At 40.7% G+C, this 20,910-nt stretch overlaps 1 protein-coding gene across 1 annotated transcript in view; it reads right to left on the minus strand.

Annotated features, from left to right (window-relative positions):
- Positions 1–20,910, minus strand: part of CLN6 (CLN6 transmembrane ER protein) — a 351,455-nt gene that overhangs the window by 34,143 nt on the left and 296,402 nt on the right. Inside the window, exon 6 of the mRNA XM_044077893.1 lies at positions 17,066–17,188. Within this exon, the coding sequence (XP_043933828.1) occupies positions 17,066–17,188 (123 nt within the window). The remainder of the gene's footprint in view (positions 1–17,065; positions 17,189–20,910) is intronic.

Below are 20,910 nucleotides of genomic sequence, written 5' to 3' on the forward strand. Positions count from 1 at the left end.
ATTGCTTGTAGTTGAATGTTGAAGCTCAGTGCCACATTCCAGAGGTCCATTGCCATCCGGCATAGAGGGTATGAATGTGTGTCTCCCTGTTTGTTGATGGCACACTTAGTATAGGCTCGGTTCTGAAGCTCAGAAGGGCTAGATTATAGCATGTCTCATCCTATTTTCACTATTTCTCAACACTGTTTCTTTGCCCATTGAACACACTTGCCCCAAGTCACCAAGTAGTGCAAATTCATATGCATCATGACATCTATTTTTAAGGCTAACATAACAGCACTACATTGATTCTCATATTACACAGGACTGCTGACTTCAAACTCACTTGGATCATACACAGCTTTTTTTAAACTTCCACTTGTATTTGTATTTGTATTTCTATCCAAACCTTTTGGACAAGCAAAGTTTTTAATTTCATTATAACACTCACTTGGTTTACCAGTCATGTATAAACAATGCAATGTCAATTTAACCTATGCACTTTTTAATGTTTCATTTTATTATTTGGCTGTTCACTTGCTCAAAACAGTCTCAATTGTTTCTTAATGCAACTCAGCTCTAACCAAACATGTGACTAATTAACATCCTCATTTAAACAGTTGCCTCACTGCAGGCAACTGTTTTTGACTTGAAACATTCTCCAAGCGAAAGCGCTTGTCTGATTTTGCTGTTTTGTACCTACTGACTTTGGATTTTTACCATTTGGTCTGATTTTGCTGCTTTGTACCAACTGTCTTTGGATTTTTACCACTTGGCAACTAATAAAGGACTTACCTTTTTTACGAACTATTGTCTTCACTTTGCGGTTCTGGAACTACTCTTCTTGATGTACCACATAACTGTGGTGTTGTCCGTCCTTATCAGCAGTTGACCCTGTTGAAGAAATGGTCTGAATGCCTGAATTGCCAGTTTTACTGCCAGCATTTCCTTTTGATTTATGTGTAGGTGCAGCTGGTCTTGAGTCCATAAGCCTTGTATGCACTTGTCCAGCATGTGTGCCCCCCAACCGAGGTCTGAGGCGTCTGTTGTGATGGTCTGGCTTGGTTGAGTGCTGTGGAAGGGAAGTCCCTTGTTTGATTGACAGGCCTGGGCCCACCATTGGAATTCTTGTTTCAGGCATGGAATTATTGGAATTTGGGTTTCCAGGCTGTACTTGTGCTGAGACCATACATTCCTTAGGTACCACTGTAACTTTCTCATATGTAGTCTGGCATGTGGAATCAATATTATGCAGGAAGCCATGTAACCGAGAGCTTGCAGGACTTTTCTTGCTGTTAGCTGGTTCTGCTTTGTTAATGCTATGAAGTAGAAAGGGAGTTGCTCCTGTTTTTCTACTGTCAGGAATGCCATTTGTTTTGTTGTGTCCAAATCTGCACCCAAGAAGGTTATCCTTTGGGATGGTATCAGCCTTGACTTTTTTATATTGACTGTGTATCCCAGGGCTTGTAGTAGATGAATGACCCTTTCCAAATCTTTTGTTAATTTGTTTCTGTTGTCCGCTTGTAACAGGCAGTCGTCCAGGTAAGGGTAAATTTGAATTCTGAAGCCTGCAATGAGCAATTACTGATGCCAGGCATTTCGTGAATACTCTGGGCGCAGTAGATAAGCCAAAGGGCAATGCTGAGAATTGATAATGCTCTGATCCTGCAAGAAATCTGAGGTATCTTCTGCAATTTGGTCGTATGGGGATGTGCAGGTATGCCTCCTTGAGATCTAGAGTTACCAGCCAAGACTCCTTGCCCAGCATGGGAAGAAGCTGCTGTAGGGTCAGCATTTTGAATTTTGGAACAATGAGGTATGTGTTTAAAGCGGACAGGTCGAGAATAGGCCTCCATTGGTTTTCTTTTCTTGGTACCAGGAAGAGTCTGGAGTAAAATCCTTGCCCTTGTTCCATAGATGGTACCCTTTCTACAGCTCTCATCCTTAGTAAGTGAGTTATTTGTTGTAGAGCTTCTGTCTTCTGATTTGGAGGTAGGTTTGGCATTCCTCTCTTCCTTGGTAGAGTATGGAAGTGAAACCTGTAACCTTGGTCTATTGTCTGTAAAATCCATTTGTCTCCTGTGATGTAATGCCAGTTTACTGAAAATAAGGCTAGCTTCCCGCCTAAGGGTGCTTCTAGTTGTTCCCTGGTAGGCGGTGCCAGAGCCAAGTCACTGTGATTGTCCTGTGGAAGTGGTGGCGGCTGGATCTGTGGCTGTACCGCTGGTTGTTAGCCTGCCATTGACGTCCCCTGTAGGCACCTCTGGATTGACCCCTGCCTCTTGGCGCCTATTTCTGCCTCTCGAGCTCTGGAGCTGTCTGGAAAGGACCAATTCTTGGAAGGCCAGTTCCTGCTAAACCTTGGAGGCTGGACCTGCAAGAAATCCTTGACTGTCTGGACAGATTTTGCTTTCTCTTCCACCTTCTTCAGCACTTGCTGTGCAGGGGAGCCAAACAAATTGAGCTTATCCATGGGAGCATCCAGGAGCTTTGATTTAACATGGTCTGGTAAGGACTGCTCTTTTAACCATGCATGTCTTCTGATCACTGTGCCAGTCATGGCTGATCTAAAGGAAGCCTCCAGTGCATCATAGCCGCATTTTAAAGAATGATTACTGACCTGTTGAATGTTATGTACCATTTCCTGAACAGATTTTTTTGTCTAATGGTTCATCAGAGGACAGATTTTTAGTTAACTGATCTAACATAAATTCCTGATACTGAATCATGTGGAATTGACAGTTCAAGGCTCTAGCTGAAAGAGTAGCAGAAGTGTAAACTTTTTTACCCCATCTCTCTAAGGCCCTAGATTCCCTTTCAGAGGGGAGAGGTTTTTTGGCAGAGGTAGCTGCTACAGCCTTGGGCCCCTGGGAGATAGTTTTGGGATCTGCAAGAGGGGCCTTATACAAATGATAATGTGTGTCCGGAACCCTGTAGTATCTATCAGGCTTAGCAGGGGCCGGAGGAAGAGAATCAGGAGCAGTACAAGCATCATTAAATGCATCATCCACAACTGTAAGTACTGGAGGAATGGCTAAAGGCCTGTGCTGTGGCAAATGCAGAAAGGTTCTAAGCCTTTTCCTAGAGTCTGAAAAATCCTGGCCCTGCCATTGAAATTGTTCCCTCATAGCATGCAAGGTTTCCCCAAAGGAAAATTCCTCAGGCGGAGAGGCAGAAGGAATGGACTCTTCTGCATCAGAGTCCTCATAAGGAGAGAAAGGGGCCTCTGGAGGGTCTGAATTATCTGATTCATCAGAGGAGCCATCTGAAGAAACTGGCTCAGGGGGCTCTACTCTAGTCCTCTTCTCTGGAGGTGGGTGAGAGGCCCTGTCTGTATGTGGTTGGGATCCCCGGATCAAAGAAATGAGATCCTCTGCTAGACTAAGCATTTGTGAACTAGAGCTAGGCCTGTGAGAGGGGGTCTTAGCAGGCACAGATTTTGTAGTTTTTGCTGCTTTAGCCCTGGCAAAGGCCTTAATCGACATGGATGCAGGAGACCTAGCAGCTCCACGTGCAGGGGTAGAAATATCCAAAGGGATAGTATCAGATGAATCCTGTGAACCCGCAAGAGCAGGTGGGATTTCAGTAGCAGATTCAGCCAGGCTGGATGAGGCCTCGGTAAGTGGCAAGCTTACAGCCGAAGGAAGAACCGTGGACTCGGTTTCAGCCGAAACCGAGACACTCACGGTTGGCTTAACCGCGGTTTCGGCCGAAACCGCGGACCGCGAGTGTCGGTCCTTTTCCTTGCACTTTTTAGAAATTTGCGTAGTCGGAGTATCCGACGGCATAATATAAGCAAAATCGGAGCCGAAAAACTCTTCAGCAAATTCTGACCGACATCTAAGCGTCCGTCGGTTGAAAGAAGCACAGGCTAGACAAGCTGCTACGTCGTGGTCTGGGCCTAAGCAAGGTAAGCAGTAAGAGTGGAAATCTTTATGACGTATTTGTTTCCCACAAGTTAAACAGTTATTCACTTTTTCTGACATTGGCTGAGGCAAGAAAGAGTCCCCAATGGGGTACTTAGCTTTTTAGAAGTCTTCGGTACTTGTAGTAGTAATCTCTGGTTCTGACCGACCGGCACTTGCGAACAGCTTCTGCTTGGCCACGCGGCAAGAAAGACTGAGGAAAATGGCGTCGGCTGATGCCTTTATACCCGAATAACTGCCGCTATGACGTCGGGTGAAGTGCGACAACAGCCGAGGCCAGACCCAGACTTTGGAAAAGGGCTGCCTGACGACAGGACAACCCATTTGTAAGGACTGCAGATGCATCCTTGAAGGACATCCTGAGGACTGTGAGGATGTACTTCTATCACCAGATAGGATAATCTATATTGGCCTTGTAAGATTTCTCCTCTTCACTGGATGATCTGAGGATCCTTTTCCTTTCTCATTTTATCTTCTTGGACATCTGTGGGTACCTGTAAAAGTTCTTGTTTTTGTGCTTAGCCATAGCCAAACATTAGTCAAAGTAAAGGACTGACACAGCTCCTTGTTGCATCAACATTTCCTGCACTGCATAAAAATATGGTCTGTCACAGGTTTTTATAGTCAAAGTAAGGTGGCATATTCCACTGGCCCCAGGGAGCAGAGGGATAAAGCCCCGAGTCCCAGATGAACTGTGTTTGACTAATGGCATTGGTGCTGCAGGACAGGTGTGGGAGGTTGGAACTGAGTAGATGATGCTGGTTTACCCATCTTGGGGCAGACAGGCTATCTAGGCTTGCTGCAACAGAAGCAATAAGAGCCCAGGAAGTGCCACATGACACGTGGTATATCGGTTGGTCAGGGTTGCACATCTGGAGATGTCTGCCATGGATGATGAGGGTTAGGGCATATCCCCCAGCAGTAGCAAAATGGTGCTACACCAGTGTCCCTGATCTCTTTACTGGCTTCAGACCTGAGTGGTGGGTAGGAGGGTGGGGGGGGGGCTGAAGTGGGTCATGTGAGACTCAGTGAATGAGAAGTGTTGATGGACAGCCATAGGGAGGGGGAAAAGTAAGGTGGCATGATAATAAGTGGTGAATTAATTAGAACAGTGGTGCATCTAGCACGGCTAAATGCTGCTGACATACAAGGCTCATCCCAAATAGTAATACTTGGATCAAGTGTGATCATAGGAAAGACCACTGCAGGTACTGAAAATGGTGTTATGTTCTTACCTCTTGACAGTGAAGTGTGAGTGTAGAATTTTGATGTCTCTGATTGATTTCATACGTCTTTTTTTTTTAGACATTTTAACAGTGAGAGTTTGCTGCATAGCAACAAAAGAACTGGAGTATTTACATGTTTTACTAAGTTGTTTGGCTGCTTCCTTTGATATTTCACTTTCATTAACCCTGTTAACTTTATACTTTGCTTCATGGATTAAAAAAAAACATTGGTTATGCTTCAGAGGAGAAAGACATTTTAATTACCTTTCTGATGTAAAAAGATAATTAACAAATTTTTATGAAGCCTCTATCAATGTTGTTAAGATCTTGTCTCATGCCAGAGCATAAACAATGACCACCATAGAACATCTGAAGCATTTTCACAACTTTAAAAGCTGTCCTTCACTGTCACTAAAAAGCATGACAAAGTGAACTGTCTAACAGCTTTTAAAACGATTCATTCATTAGAGGGATACTTTATGTCTGCCCACTCATTGTGGGAACTCTACGTGCATTACAGCTTTCAAGACTTTAAAATACTTTACACTTCTATTCTTCTTCTATAACTAGAAGTATATTGGGGTAACTAAAGCTCTATGTACTACAAAGCATTATGATCAGGTCTGTACAAACATAACTAGTTATGTGCTACTGACATGGATGTCAAGATCCACCTCTCGAGTTTCACTTTGTTCTGCTCTTGAGGTGAATTTCTTGTCATCTGTCTGAAAACATGCAACAAGTTTGTAATGAAGAGTTGAGCATGGTAGAAATACAGTTACTGTGATAATTAAAAAAGGGATAATTACCCACCCCATCACATTTCGTGATTGTTTCACTTTTGTTTGTAGATTTTGAAAGAAATGATAAATGGTAGAGAAGCGCAAGCAAAGCCGGATCAAGGTCATATGGGGCTCTAGGTAGGACACTGGACTAGGACCCCCCTGTCATGTGATGTCACACTGGACTAGGACCCCCCTGTCATGTGATGTCACGACCTCATTGTACACTCCCATCATTCACAGTTATTGCTTGTTGCATTCAGTCTCTCCAGTACATTTACCCACACAAGCTTTACAGTTTAATTTTACAGCATTGTGCTGTTAGCATGCATTTTCTGAAGGATATGGAAAGTCTCTGTACAGCCTTATTGTTTATTAGTATTATATCCTCAGTGATTTGCCAGATATGAGGAATACAGACCTAAATATCGGGCAAAAATCTGGACATTCTGTCCAAACCTTATCAGCAAAGAAAGGTATACAATACCCCTCTAAATCTCCTAGCACAATTGCATAAGACAAAAAAATAAGATGTCATCATTTCCCCAACTCTCAAAAATATCTGGTAATGGTAAAGAAGAAATCACACGACATGCTACCACACAAATATTGATAAAATAAAATCTGCTTTTACTCTAAACCAATCATGTACAAATCCCAAAAGAATCATGGACAAACAGTGACAATCACTGATACTCTTAAAAACACTAGTATTAAGTTTTTCCATTGACAGAATAAGAAAATGTGAATTAATATACATTTTTCTGTAGTAAAAGAAGCCTATAACTCAAATTATTGTCATTATTTATTAAGGGTAGTTCACCACCTTTTCCCCAAGAGACATCAGTCTTAGGCTGGATTACGACAGAGAGAAAATGTGGGTCAAAATCACAGACAGTTGAGGAGAGGTATGCTCTTATACCTTTCTCAACCTCTTAGTGAAAGAAATCTGGACAATGTCTACAATAATGGCAGGACAAAGGCCCAAAAATGGAGATAGATATTGCTCTTATTAAAGTAGAAAATTGCTGGAATAACAGGATTAGTGTTAGCACATTTTTTCTGAAGGATCTGAAGTCTAAAACTCAATTGTATTAACTCTCTTGCACCCCTTCACTCACTCACATGCACACACACACACACACACACACACACACACACACACACACACACACACACACACACACACACACACACACACAACAAACAGGCCAATTCACTATTCAACCTCTTAGTGAAAGAAATCTGGACAATGTCTAAAATAAGGATGGGACAAAGGCCCAAAAATGGAGACAGACTTTAAATATTGCTCTTATTATAGTAGAAAATTGCTAGAATAACAGGATTAGTGTTGGCACTTTATTTTTTTTTTTCTGAAAGATCTGAAGTCTAAAACTCAGTTGTATTAACTCTCTTGCAGGCCTTCACTCACCATGTGTGTGCACACACAGATGACAACAAACTGGCCAATTCACTTCTTAGCCTCGTAGTTAAAGAAATCTGGACAAGGTCTAAAATAATGGTGGGACAAAGACCCAAAAATAGGGAGACTTTTTAAATATTGCTCTTACAAACTTAGAAAGTTGATAGAATAACAGGTATTGCATTAACATGAATTTTCTGAAAGGTATGAAGTCTTAAACTCAAATGTATGTCTTTATTTTCTGAATTCAACCCTAAATTATTTGCCAGAAAACAACCATTTTATGAGAAATTGGACATTCTGGGAAAACGGTACAGTTGAGAGGCATGCTGCTACACTACTAAAATTATACATGAAGAGCCAACTGACTGACAAAAAAACCTTGACTGACAAAACTGGAAGGTGGAGGTGACAATAATGCGACTTTGATCGATGAGTTACTTACCTTCTGTTCTTGTTCGGTTCATTCCAACTGACAAACAAAACTAAGTATTAGGATAGGCAGTTCAGTAGATGGATGCTGGAGCTGAACTCTTTTTTTTCTTTTTCTCACACTTCAAGTTAAGAGTCAGTAAGGAGATGCATCAGGATCAGCCAACTGAGCTGATTAGAAGTGAGTGAAACAATAAAAGAGCTGTTTAATGGACCTACTACTTCACCTGTGATCTCTGCGACCTGCCACTGAACTGACTGAACTATTAGGTTGGTCAGGCTGGGTGGAGGCAGACATTATGCACCTGCTGAGTGATGTCTGATGTGGAAAAAAATACATCAATTGTAGTAATATGCACCCAGACACACTTAAGAGTGGGAGAAGCCAAGCCAGCCAGCAACCATGCCCATGAGAAACATATAATGCTGAGACAACAGTTCAGAATCATTGGATCATAATCTGAATTCTGGAAAAAAAATGTTACATTATTTCCCATTTTGGGGCCCCTAGCATTCATGGGGCCCTAGGTGACTGCCTGTATCGTTTACTGCTTGATCTGGCTCTTTATGCAGATGAAATTTCTCCAGTACTAATGCAGAGATTATAACACTGAGAAAGGCCAGAAGAACCAACCAAAGCTCCTAGCAGTAATGGTTATATGGGGGAACTTTATACACCAACCAAGGGTCCAGAAAGATGTTGACATGAGAGTGGCATTAGTGGTCAAAGGGGAAGAATTACTGCTGATAAACTCCAGGTCAGCAAAAGAAGAGAAAAAGGTGGATACCAAAATATGACTTGCTGTTACAGTGACTCACTCTGAAGATTTATTGGTTTACAATGTGGATCACTGTAATACACTTCCTGTTTATATCATTTAAGTATATGTCAAGAATGCCTGAAGAATCAACCAGCTTCAAGAGCCCTCTTCAGGGATGAGGCCCAGTGTCTATTTTACTTTGTGCATCTTATCTCTCACTACATAATGTTCAACTTTTTTTTTAGATACAAAAGATCATAATAGCTCTGTCTGAGTTATGTTCTGCAGACAGTACAAACAAGTTTAACCATGTTCATATGGATGAAACTGCTCATGTTGCTATCTTTACAGAGAGTCTGTCTCACAGGCTAAGGTTTATGATCCACTAAAGTTGTTTGAATTTCTGTTCATTATAACAGTAACATCTGGTTCTGCCCTTTGTAGGCAGAGCGTCCAGCAAAACAAAAATTAAGAAATATCTATTCATCTATCTATTTTATTTGTCCTGGTGAGGCCTGCAGTGGTAGTAACCTGAGTATGATGGACTAGCCTTTTCTATCAACAGCACCCTCAAACATATTGTGTGGGGACCCACAGGCATTCTCTGCTGAGCTGAAAGAATCCCTCAAACACATCCTGGATATACCTGAGGCCTCTTCACAATGGGCTACCCCCTAGTATACCTCCTGTGGGAGGTGCCCACTGGGCATTTTAATGGCTACCCAAAGCACCTCAACAAATTCTTGGCAACAAGGAGGAGCAGTGGCTATATTCTAGAATCCTGCAAATTACTGAACTTTCCATCCTATTCCAGTGAATTAACCTAGTTACCCTTTACTGGAACTTCATTACTGCCACTTGTATAGAATTGCATCCTCTGTTACTACCCCAAAGGTCATAACTATAGATGAGGAAGGGGACATAGACTGGACAGCAAACTGACAGCTTCATTCTACAATTTAACTCTTTCTTCAGCAACACACACTGATGCAACACCTGCATACTCATGCATCTGCATCTGTCTCCTGGCCACTCTCCTGATTCCCTCTACCTTTACTAATGAACAAGAACCCAAGATAGTTGAACACCTCCACCTGCATTAGCTGATCTCCATCACCCACAGAAGGAAATTCTCTCTTAGCCAGGAGAGAACTATGAAATCTGACTTGTATTTTTTTTCATCCCATCTGTGAGGATATGAGATATTATCTGTGCTAGTATGATTGGCTGGAGTTTTGTAAATAATTGTAAATTACCCTGTGTTATATATGCCAGCATGACTAGCCATAATTTTGTAAATGTTTTTTTTTTTTTTTAATTATTATTACTTTGATTCAAACGTCTTACATAAATCAAACCGTGTACTCCTGGCTGACCAAATGTATATCTTTTCAAAAAGAATTCTGAATGTAGGTTATGCCAGTCAGCTGAACTAGATGTGATGTCATTGTGTGCCAGAGCTGGAAGGAATAGAATCTCCACAGCAGCTGCTTTATTTACTTTTTAATAGTCTGATATGAGAGAGTTCAATTCTCATAACAGCTTTTTGTGACTTTTAAAAAATTCTGCTATAAAAGGAGGCGCTGAGTCATTTAGTCCAGTAGCTGAGTAGTAGTTCAATAGTAATAGTTGTAGTTCAGTTGTCAGTTGTTGTTTTCCAGAGTTGTTCAGCAGAAATAGTAGGAGTTGCTATTACAGTCACTGAGGACCAGACAACAGCCTGAAGAGTGGGCATGAATTCTTGGTTTGCCTTACAGAAGTAAGAGTATCATCTTGCTTTGCTGAGTTAATTAGATTAGACAGGGACAGTTGATCTTTAGACAGTTAGGTAGTTAGGTTTCACACTGATTGTAGCAATACTGTATCCTACAGTGTTATTTTCATAATTCCTGTATGTGAAGCTCTGTGGTTTATTGGAATCAGTTATTCAGTGTATATGTTTTAAATCATTTTGTTTGTTAAATATTTTACTGCTTTTATTGTGCCTGGTTATTTAGAAAGTACTTTTAGTAACATGAGAGTATTTATGCCTATTGTGATAGCACTAGGGCCACTCTGAAAAGCCTTACTGCTTCAATTATATGCTACCATTTATATCAATATTTATTTTATCCATATAATCGAACACCATTTGTGAAGGGTATTGCAATATTTGACTGGTGGCAGCCATTACCCTGTAATTTGGGAAAGAAGACGTAGCAGGTAAATCTGTGCCAGTCTTTCCCAAGATTGTTTGTATGTGTGAATATCAAATATTTAAGAGTGAGTGTATCAGACACTTAGAACTGGGACACAGTGCTCTGCAGTGGTTAGTGTGAAAACTCATTTAGGGACCTGGAGTGAAGCATACAGTCCAGTCCCAGGTTTGGAGCCTGTTCCCAGTGTAGACTTGGGGGAAATTGTGTTTCTATCCCTGCTTTCAGTGACACTCCCTTACTGGAGACCTTAGTTACTACCCCAGGTTTAAGTAGGGTCATCACATTATTTGGTGTCAGTGGTGTGGGATTGCCTATGGTCCTATGTAACTGAGCTTTAGTAGCCTGTGGGTAGTTGTCACTGAGTTGTGCACTCTCGACAGCCACAAGACAAACATACAGAGTTTTATTTCTCAGCAGTTCTAATTATTTTTTAGTCAGTTTAGTCAGGGACAGCAGGCAAAGATGCCAACAGAGGATTATAGCAAGTTGACCAGGAGCCGGTTGGCCAAGGTGTGTGAAGCCAAAGGACAGGTGCATGCCAACTGGACTAAGGAAGCAATGATTTAAGTCTTAGTTGCAGCTGCAGAGCAGACCAGCAGCTCAGAGGATATCCAGTTTGCCGTTTGGGTTAAGCAGCCTTCTGAGACAAGGCAGTGTACCTTTTCTTCAGAGGACTTAAAAAAATATTTGGAGTTAAGGAGACTCGAACTGGAAGCCGAGGAGAAACAGCATCAGCATGAACTGGGAACCAAAGATTTGGAGACTGGGGAAAGAGAGAAGCTGTGTCATCATGAACTGGAAGCTGAGGAGAAGCAGCATCAGCATGAACTGGAAGTGAAACATTTGGAGACCGAGGAGAGAGAGCGTTGGTATGAACTGCGGTGTTTGGAGATGGAAGCTGAAGAACATGAGAGGCAGAGACAGCATGAAAAGGAGCCTCTGACCCTTTGACAGGGTCACGGAGGTAATGGGGAAGGGATTGAATGAACCCCAGAATCCTTAAAGGTCTTTAAACCTTTTCCTTGGTACAGGGAGGGAGATGACTTTGATAGTTTTATTTATATATTTGAGAGGGTATATACACAATATAATGTTGACCAAGGGCTCTGGGAACAGTTCCTGACCCCCTTACTCTATGGTAGAGCTGTTAGTGCAATTGCTAAACTGTCTGATACTGATTGTTTGAATTATGATCATGTAAAACAATGTTTACTTGATTGCTTTAAATTAACTCCTGAAATGCATAGAAAAAAGTTTTGTGAACATAGATGCAAGGTAGATGAAAATTTATGTGATTACATTGGTGATTTAAGTACTTTCCCAGGTGAATGAGTGGGTATCAGGTCACCACTTTTGAAGGACTGGCAGACCTTTTCATGAGGGGACAAGCTCTCAGCACTTTGCCTGAGAACATGAGGATCTGATTGGCAGACTGAGAGTGCATCTCTGTAAATGAATTGGGGAGAAAGGGGGATCTCTTACTGGCAAGTAGCACATGACTGCATAAGAAAGGGATACCCAGTGCTGCACATGGACCTAAGGGAACCCATGGGGGGCAGCCTGAACCACTCCAACAGAGTTCACCAGTAACATGGGAAGCAACTAGTTCAAGCACATAGGCAGGATTAGGGATTAGATGTTTCAAATGTAATCAGAGGGACCATGTAGCATACAAATGTCCATTGAAGCAAGGTGAGAAACAAAAGGTGATGGAGCCAGGAAGTGGGAATGACAGAATGCCAGTGATAAGTTGTCTAGAAACAACAGAAGTACCAAATTATCAACAAAATTTGTATCCTATCTTGGTGGATGGAAGATTAACCACTGCTAAGAGAGAGAGAGAGACAACTTCTGATATAACCATTGTGAGGCCTGCAGTGGTTAAGGAGAAGCAGTACTTGCTTGGGCAGTCCACACCAGTCATGGTGACTGCAAGGACAGAGATGAGTGGTGGTATCCAGGCTGACAGTGAGGCACCGCTGACAGAGGATACTGGGCCTCCTGTGGAAGGGGAGCTAGTAGGGGTCACAAAAGAGTTGAGACAAAAACAGCTTTCAGACCCTACCTTACATGACTTGAAGGATGTAGCTAAGGAGGCACCTGATGCTCAAGAAAAAGGGAAGTCTGTACACTAGAATGGAGAGTGGACCCCTGAGGGGGGGCTAGAAGGTGAGGTAATACGGCAATTAGTTGAGTCCAGAGTCTACTGCCTGACACCTCTAGCCTTAGCCCATAACATTCTTTTTGTCTATAAGAAAGGGGACCCTCTACAGAGAGTGGATCCCTGAGGGAGGACTAGAAGGTGATGTAATATGGCAGTTGGTAGAACCCATAGCCTACCTCCTGGAACCTCTAGTCATAGCACATGGTATTTCATTTTTGGATAACAAAGGTTACTGTATAGAGTGTGAACCCCTGAGAGAGGGCTAGAAAGTGAGGTAATACAGCAGTTGGTAGTGCCCAGTGCCTACCATCTGGCACCTCTAGCCATAGCCCATCACATTCCTTTTGCAGGTCATATGGGCATAAAACTTATCAGGAGATGCATTATGCAGAATTTTTATTGGCCTGGGATTGCAAAAGATATAACAGGGTACTGCAGGACATGTGAGCAATGCCAAGAGATAGGCAGGAGACAGGGACATAAGTTGCACCATGTTAACATAATGAAGTCTTATCACGATAGGGAGACCCTGGTGCTGAGTATTCACAGTAAATGGCAGTAGGAGTCTGAGGGGCATCTGGTGGCTGACCTTCTCTGTGAGGCTCAGACTGACTCGTCTGTGGGAGAGTTAGCAATATTTCTGTGGCTATCCCCTATTCAGGTTAAAGAAATACAAGCAATGTCACAGGAATTTGGGGGCATGTTCACCAGTAAACCTGGGTGTACCTACCTAGTGCAGCACCATGTGGATATGGGACCCCAGAGGGCTATCAAGCAAGCTTTTTATAGGGCGCTTGAGTGAGTCAAACAGACTTTGAAGGAGGAGATAAAGAAAATTTTGGAGCTGGAGGTAATCCAGGAGTTCAGTAGTCCTTGGGGTTCCCCAGTAGTACTGGTACCAAAGAAAGATGGTAGTGTAAGATTCTGGGTAGACTGCAGAAAGTTATATAGTTATACAGAGTCAGATGCATATCCCATGCTTAGAACAGATGAAGCTGTAGAACAGCTGGGTAGGGCTAAGTACCTGACCACTATTGATCTGACCAAGGGATACTGGCAGGTGCCCTTGATTCCCATTGCTAGAGAGAGGTCAGCTTTTGTAACATCTTTTGGATTATATGAGTTTATAAAGATGTCCTTTGGGATGAAGAATACCCCAGCAACCTTCCAGAGGTTAGTAGATCATATCTTAGTATGAGAAGGAGATTATGCTCTCACTTATTTGGACAATGTTGCCATTTACAGTCATTCCTGGCAAAAGTGCCTTCAACATATCATGGAGGTCTTGGGTAGATTAGAAAGGGCAGGGTTGACCATTAAGCCTAATAAGTGTCAGGTGGATATGGCAGAGGTCTCTTCCCTAGGACATAGAGTAGGGAGTGATAAGATTAAGCCAAAACCTGCCAAAGTGGAAGTTATTCAGGCATGACCTGTTCCTGTTACCAAAAAGCAGGTGAAAGCTCTTCTAGGGACAGGTGAGTACTATAAGAAATTTGTTCCCAACTATAGTACAGTAGCTGCACCGCTTACTGACTTAACAAGGAAAAACAAACCAGATAAGGTAGTGTGGACCAGAGATTATGAGCAGGAATTCCAGAAGCTTGAGGGGGTTTTGGGAGGACCCAACTGCATTAGCCAGTCCAGATTTCAGCAATTCCAATGCAGAAGGATTCCCAAGACAGGTTATTGGTTGATAAATTTTCAGATAGCCGCATTTTTCTCAAGTGATTATTTTCTAGGTCTCTTGAAAATCTAGCTTGAGTCTTCAAAGGGGGGAGAAATGTGAGGATATCCAATATTGTTACCTGTGCTAGCATGACTGGCTGGAGTTTTGTAAATACTTGTAAATAACTGCAAATTAACCTGTGTTATATATGCCAGCAAAACTAGCCATAATTTTGTGAATAAATTTGTTACTACTTTGATTTATGTAAGACGTTTGAATCAAACAATGTTCTTCTGGCTGTCCAAATGTACATATTTTTTTAAAAAGAATTCTGAATGTAGGTTATGCCAGTCAGCTGACCTAGATGTGGTGTCATTGTGTGCCAGAGCTGAAAGGAATATAATTTCCACAGCAGATGCTTTATTTACTTTTTAAAAGTCTGATATGAGAAAGTAGAATTCTCATAACAGCTTTGTGACTTTTAAAAAATTCTACTATAAAAGCAGGTGCTGAATCAAAGTTCAGTATTTCAGTAGTAGTTCAATAGTAGTTGTAGTTCAGTTGTCAGTTGTTTTCCAGATCAGTAGTTGTCACTCAGTTTTCTAGAGCTGTTCAGCAGAAATAGTAGGAGTTGCTATTCCAGTTGCTGAGGACCAGACAACAGCCTGAAGAGTAGACATGTATTCTTATTTTGCCTTGCAGGAGTAAAAGTATCATTTTGCCTTGATGAGTTAATTACATTAGACAGAGACAGTTAATCTTTAGACATGGATCTACAGTTACATAGTTAAGAGTTTTTCCTAAAATCAATGTGAAACCTATCCTACAGTGTTATTTTCATAATTCCTGTGTGTGAAACTCTGTGGTTTATTGGAATCAGTTATTCAGTGTGTGTGTGTGTGTGTGTGTGTGTGTGTGTATGTATGTATATATATATATATATATATATATATATATATATATATATATATATATATATGTATTAAATATTTTACTACCTTTTATTGTGGCTGGTTATTTAGAACGTATTTTTAGTAACCTGAGAGTGTTTATGCTTATTGTGAAACCACCACGGCCACTCCGAAAAGCCTTACTGATTGGATTACATACTACCACTTATATCCATATTTATTTTATACAATATAATTGAACACCCCTTTTGAAGGGTATTGTGGTATTTGACTGGTGGCAGCCATTACCTCGTAATTTGGGAAAGAAGACATAGCAGATAAATTTGTGCCAGTCTTTCCCAAGAGTGTTTGTATGTGTGAATATCAAATATTTGAGTAAGTGTGTCAAATACCTAGAAATGGGACACAGTGCTCTACAGTAGTTAGTGTGAAGACTCATTTGGGGACCTGGAGTGAAGCATATCGTCCCGCCCAAGGTCTGGAGCCTGTTCCCGGTGTAATCTTAGAGGAAATTGTGTTTCTATCCCTACTTTCAGCAACACTTCCTTACCAGAGAAAGTGGTGAGGATTGGGGCTCTTTAGTTACTGCCCCGGGTTTAAGTGGGGTTGTCACACCATCTATTTCACAACTTGAACAAATCAGTCAAGTGCTTGCTTGAGATCAGTCATTTGAAGCTAATATGACAATGTCATCTGCAGCCAACAAAGATGCCACTTTTATATCCTTAGAATGTATACTGTCCAGTCTCTGGCAGTTCCTTGTTATCCTGCAGGAGGGAGGCAAGACACACCATTGACAGAATAGTACTCCCTCGTGACCACACATATACGCTAACAAAACGTATCATTCTGAGTCATTTTAATTAAAAGTTGGTTAGTTGCTTAGGGAGTTTGCATTTTAAAATTGTTCTTTGCTGTTTGTCATTTACAACATGACACACACAACTGATGATTTGCAGTGTACCAGGGGCTTACCCTCTGATACTATGAGAGTACTGGTGCTGACCTTGTTGTTGATAAACAACCATTTTATGAATGCTTTTTCCCTAAACCATTATCTCAAGTTGACATGACCAGGTTTCCAGAACACTTTGCAAAATTACTTTTGAACAATTTGCAGTGCAACCATAAATTTAAGTGTTTCGTGTTTGCATCAGCTTTGTGGTCCAGAAAGATGTAGGAATCATCATTATGTGCAAGTCTTTGGCAGTTTATTGATGCAACAGACAGCAAAGACCTTGAAGCAAAATAATGTTTTACTGCCATTCACAAATACAATAATAAAATGGTCATCATCACTCCTGTTAAAACATACACATATACATTATTTTATTTGCCTCTTGGTGTTTGTTTTAGTAAAGTGCATATGTTCATGTGTGATGTGTGTGTCTGTGTGCATGCATTTGTCTGTATCTGTGTGAGTTGAAATGTGCATGTCTGTGTGTGTTTGTGTATATGCATGTGTGTATGAGCTGCACGAAACAGAGCATACTAAACATTTATTTATGTATTTATATATTTGACTGTCCTTTAAATACATATCGTAATGACTACTTTTATAAAAGGACAAGCATTAGCTAAATGCATCAGTGCTTACCAGTAGTATAGGCCACTTGGGATGACAAGGAACCAGGCTGTAAGTGGCATTCTGCTGTCTTCCTTAATTGAAGTGAAGCAACCAGTAAAATAGAGGAATAATATAAGAAAAAATGGGAAATACCTGTTTGGGAAAATTCAAGACAGAGGCATCCATTAATCTGTTTAACCAAAAGATCATATTTAAACTGAGCATGATACAGATTAACAGTTGGCTTTTGTACCTCTGGATTGTCTATGGATAGAAAACCAATTCACTTATTTAGTCATCAAATGAAGAAAGAAAATTACATAACCAAATCCCTTAGAAAATGGTTAGATCTATACAATATTATTAAATATTTTTTCTTGCTGGTCCAATAATGCAGACTAGTAAGTTATCACTGTCTCACAATAGTGACTGGGACAATATGATTTATAGCAGATGACAGGCTGGCAAATCACTTGCAGTGCAGTAAAACACAGGCAGTGGCAAAGTGTTGCTAAACAAAAGGGCAAAAAATGGGAAAACCAATCACTATGCAGTCCCACAAAAGTGGAGATTCATTCATTCATTCAGTTAATTGCAACTGATGAGTTGCAGCCATGCAATGGGGGTAAATATAGGGCAAGGTAAGCCATATCTGTAAATCCCTACGTGGTAGAATGGGTAGCTACATGGCTAAAAGGCAGAACCCACATGGTGCAGGTGGCAGGGGCAGCATGAGAGAACATGAAGGTGACCAGTGATGTTACACAGGGCTCAATGTTGGGACCTCTCTCATTTAATATTTACTTCTCTGACCTACAGACTACAAAACAAAACTTATGGCTAGCCATATTAGTGGATGACCACAAATTGGGAGTCATTGTCAAATCCACTTCTAACACAGGAGCCCTCCATCAGTAACTTGCACTTAAAAATGTCTGTGTATTTTAAATGGGTTTAAATTAAATGCTAAAAAATTCATCTTTGTTGCATTTGGCAGACAAACCGTTACCTCAACAGTGACAATATTTCATTTCAAAATGGAAATGTTCTTTGAGACCTCGGAACCTGGGCTGATACATTCTTCTCCTTTTGATCACCATTTAGTAATGTCTGTCAACAAATTCCTCCATTTGGTAAGCTGACTGGCAAAGAAATATCACCTAGATCTAAACATGTTATTGTCCCCTTATATTCAGCACTGATTAGACAAATTATAGAATGTGACACCACCTTTGGGACATACCTCACCAGACATACCAAGAGTTGGAAAGTTGGGATTCAAATGGAGAGAAGAAATCAGCAAAAAAAGGACAGTAGTGCTGCTGGAAATTAATTCATCCTTGAGTCTTGGTAAGTGCTTTCACATGGTGGACCCTAGTTTTTACAAAATTGCACTAAGATGACAGTGATATACAGACTTTTATATAGTATATATCATGGAGAAAGGTTGGTTGAAAATTAAAAATATAGCTGGGCACACAGATCTCACGATAAAAAAAGTGCCCAATCCTGATGTACACACTGTTTCCAGGACTGGAAAAAAGGCAGTGAAGAATCTTGATAACACAGAAACAGTCCTGCAACAGGGTTAGGCCAGGCACTGAGGGAAGATGGCCCTCCCTGTTGTAAAATGAAATAGTATTCCAAAAAAAAAAAATAAAAATAATAAAAAAAAAAAAAAAAAAAAAACTGACAGGCCAAAGAAGACCCATAAAGATGACAAATTGGATTATTGAGGATAAGGGAAAATGATGTATTGTTATTACAGAAGAAGTCCACAATTTCTAGATAGAAGATATTTAGAAAGATTAAAACAGAAAATAAAGGGAAGAAAAATACTTGCATAAGAAAAACTGTCAAAACTTCAAAGGAAAATTTGTATTCATTATTAATACAACTGATTTATGAAAAGCATTACAGTGCAGGTTACAACATGAAACAACATGAAATTAATTAATTACAGTGAAGGTTGGGCATCGAGCTGGCACCTCAGCGTTTCATAAAAATCTACTGCCAATCATTAGCGGACCGGAGTTCCGCTGTGGCGACCCCTTACTGGGAAAAAGCCGAAAGACAAACAACAACATTACATAGACAAAGGAAATTTGGGCTGCCTGGAAAAGGAAGCAACAGATGATTTTTTGAAAATATAAATAACAAAACCCAAAGATTTTTGAAAGTTATGAAAAAGAAACATGAACATGAGAAAGAAAGAGAGAGAGATCTGATATGGTGTAATATTTATGCAAAGAGAAAACCAAACTGATCAATACAAAAAGGCATCTTCAAAAATATTTCAAGAGAAATACAGGCAAAAGCACCTGGATATGGAATATTTCACAATGCAAAAAATAAGAAAACAAAGGAGAAATGTAGAAAAGAGGATGACTAAGGTAGAAATAGAAAGAAATTTGAAGTTATGGATTTTCGGCAAAATAAAGGATTTAGTGTGGAGAATCCAACACAGGCAATGTTGCAGCATGATGGAATTACAGGTCCCCAGATTAAGGAGCAGCAGGTAGAGCAGGAGGCATTTGAAGATGATTTGCAATACTGATAGGCTCATAGGTGTATAATAACCACTAGGGCCCTTATAAACCTAGCTATGCATCCCAAATGTGATTACTGACTGCCTCTGTTCATCAAAGACATAGGTGCCAGACCGGGGTGAATTTCCAGTTACCCATCCATTGGTCCAAGTTGTGCTTAAATAGGGATAGGGAGGAACTCTGCTTCATATGGATGGGGAGCCTGTTCCAGAGAATAAGAATTCTCTGAGAAACATAACTGTTACTCCGTGTCCTATTTATATCATAAGCAAAATTTAATTTCATTCTAGTTCTGACTGTGTTTCTTTTGCATATGTGCTAAAGGTTCATCAAAACAGGGTCCATGGATGCCTTTTATGCCAGCCAAAGATCACTTATCAGAAGTCTGTATGATACTCAGTAAAGAGACAGGGCTTTGAGGTGATCAGCATAAGACATTGTGTTTACTCCCTGTATTTGTTTTGTACGGAACGTTTGTGGACATTCCAGTTGCTGCATTTGTCTGGTCGGGTACATACTGAAAGGGGATTTTACTAAATCATGTGTCTGAGTAGAGTGGTATGATGACCTCTCTGGACCTAGATACCATACCCTTGCTTATAAGCTGAGCAACATAGATGGATTTTCTTACTATCTTGACCGTATGTTAGTCGAAGGCTAGGTTACTATCTACATGAATTCCCAGATCCCTGACTAGTGAATCAACTTTTAGTTACCTGGGGTAGCAGAAATTGGAACTGAATTTGTCTGCCAACAGATTTGCTATATCACCAGGCTTGGTGAATGTGGCACCATTAACCACCAGTTCAGCACATTGCTGTGTGTGCTGTCCTTGAGGTGTCTGATGTAGCCGTAGAAGGCCTTATGGTTATCTTTCACCTGAGAGGCTATCTTAACCTCAAAGTTTGCTTTGCTTGACCTAATTAGCCCCCTTAGTTGCTTATTTACTTTGATGAGAGAGTTTTTATCTTTATGTGAATTACCCTTTCTAATTTTTTGTCATAATTTTCCCTTTTGTTGTATATCCTTTTTAATTTGGGATTACACTAGACTGGTTTGTTTCAAGGGCTAGTCCTGGGCTTGTTTCTGGTAGGTTCAGCAGCCTCTGTGCAGCTATTGACATAGTTGTACAGAGTTTCTGAGAGCAATTCAGCATAGGGTGCTGTGTTCTCAAGATTTGGAGGGCATTGAATTTTGACAAAACATCATTTAAAAAAAGGTAATTTGCCTTAGAATAGTTCCTGTTATTGGTTTTAATGGGATTATGGAGTTGATTTTGTTTTTGAAGATGACAGCTTTATGGTTGGACCTTACCCATTTGCGGGG

This window comes from Protopterus annectens, chromosome 7.part0 (genome assembly GCF_019279795.1).
Source record: "Protopterus annectens isolate FY-2018-M chromosome 7.part0, PAN1.0, whole genome shotgun sequence".
NCBI classification, from domain to species: domain Eukaryota; kingdom Metazoa; phylum Chordata; order Ceratodontiformes; family Protopteridae; genus Protopterus; species Protopterus annectens.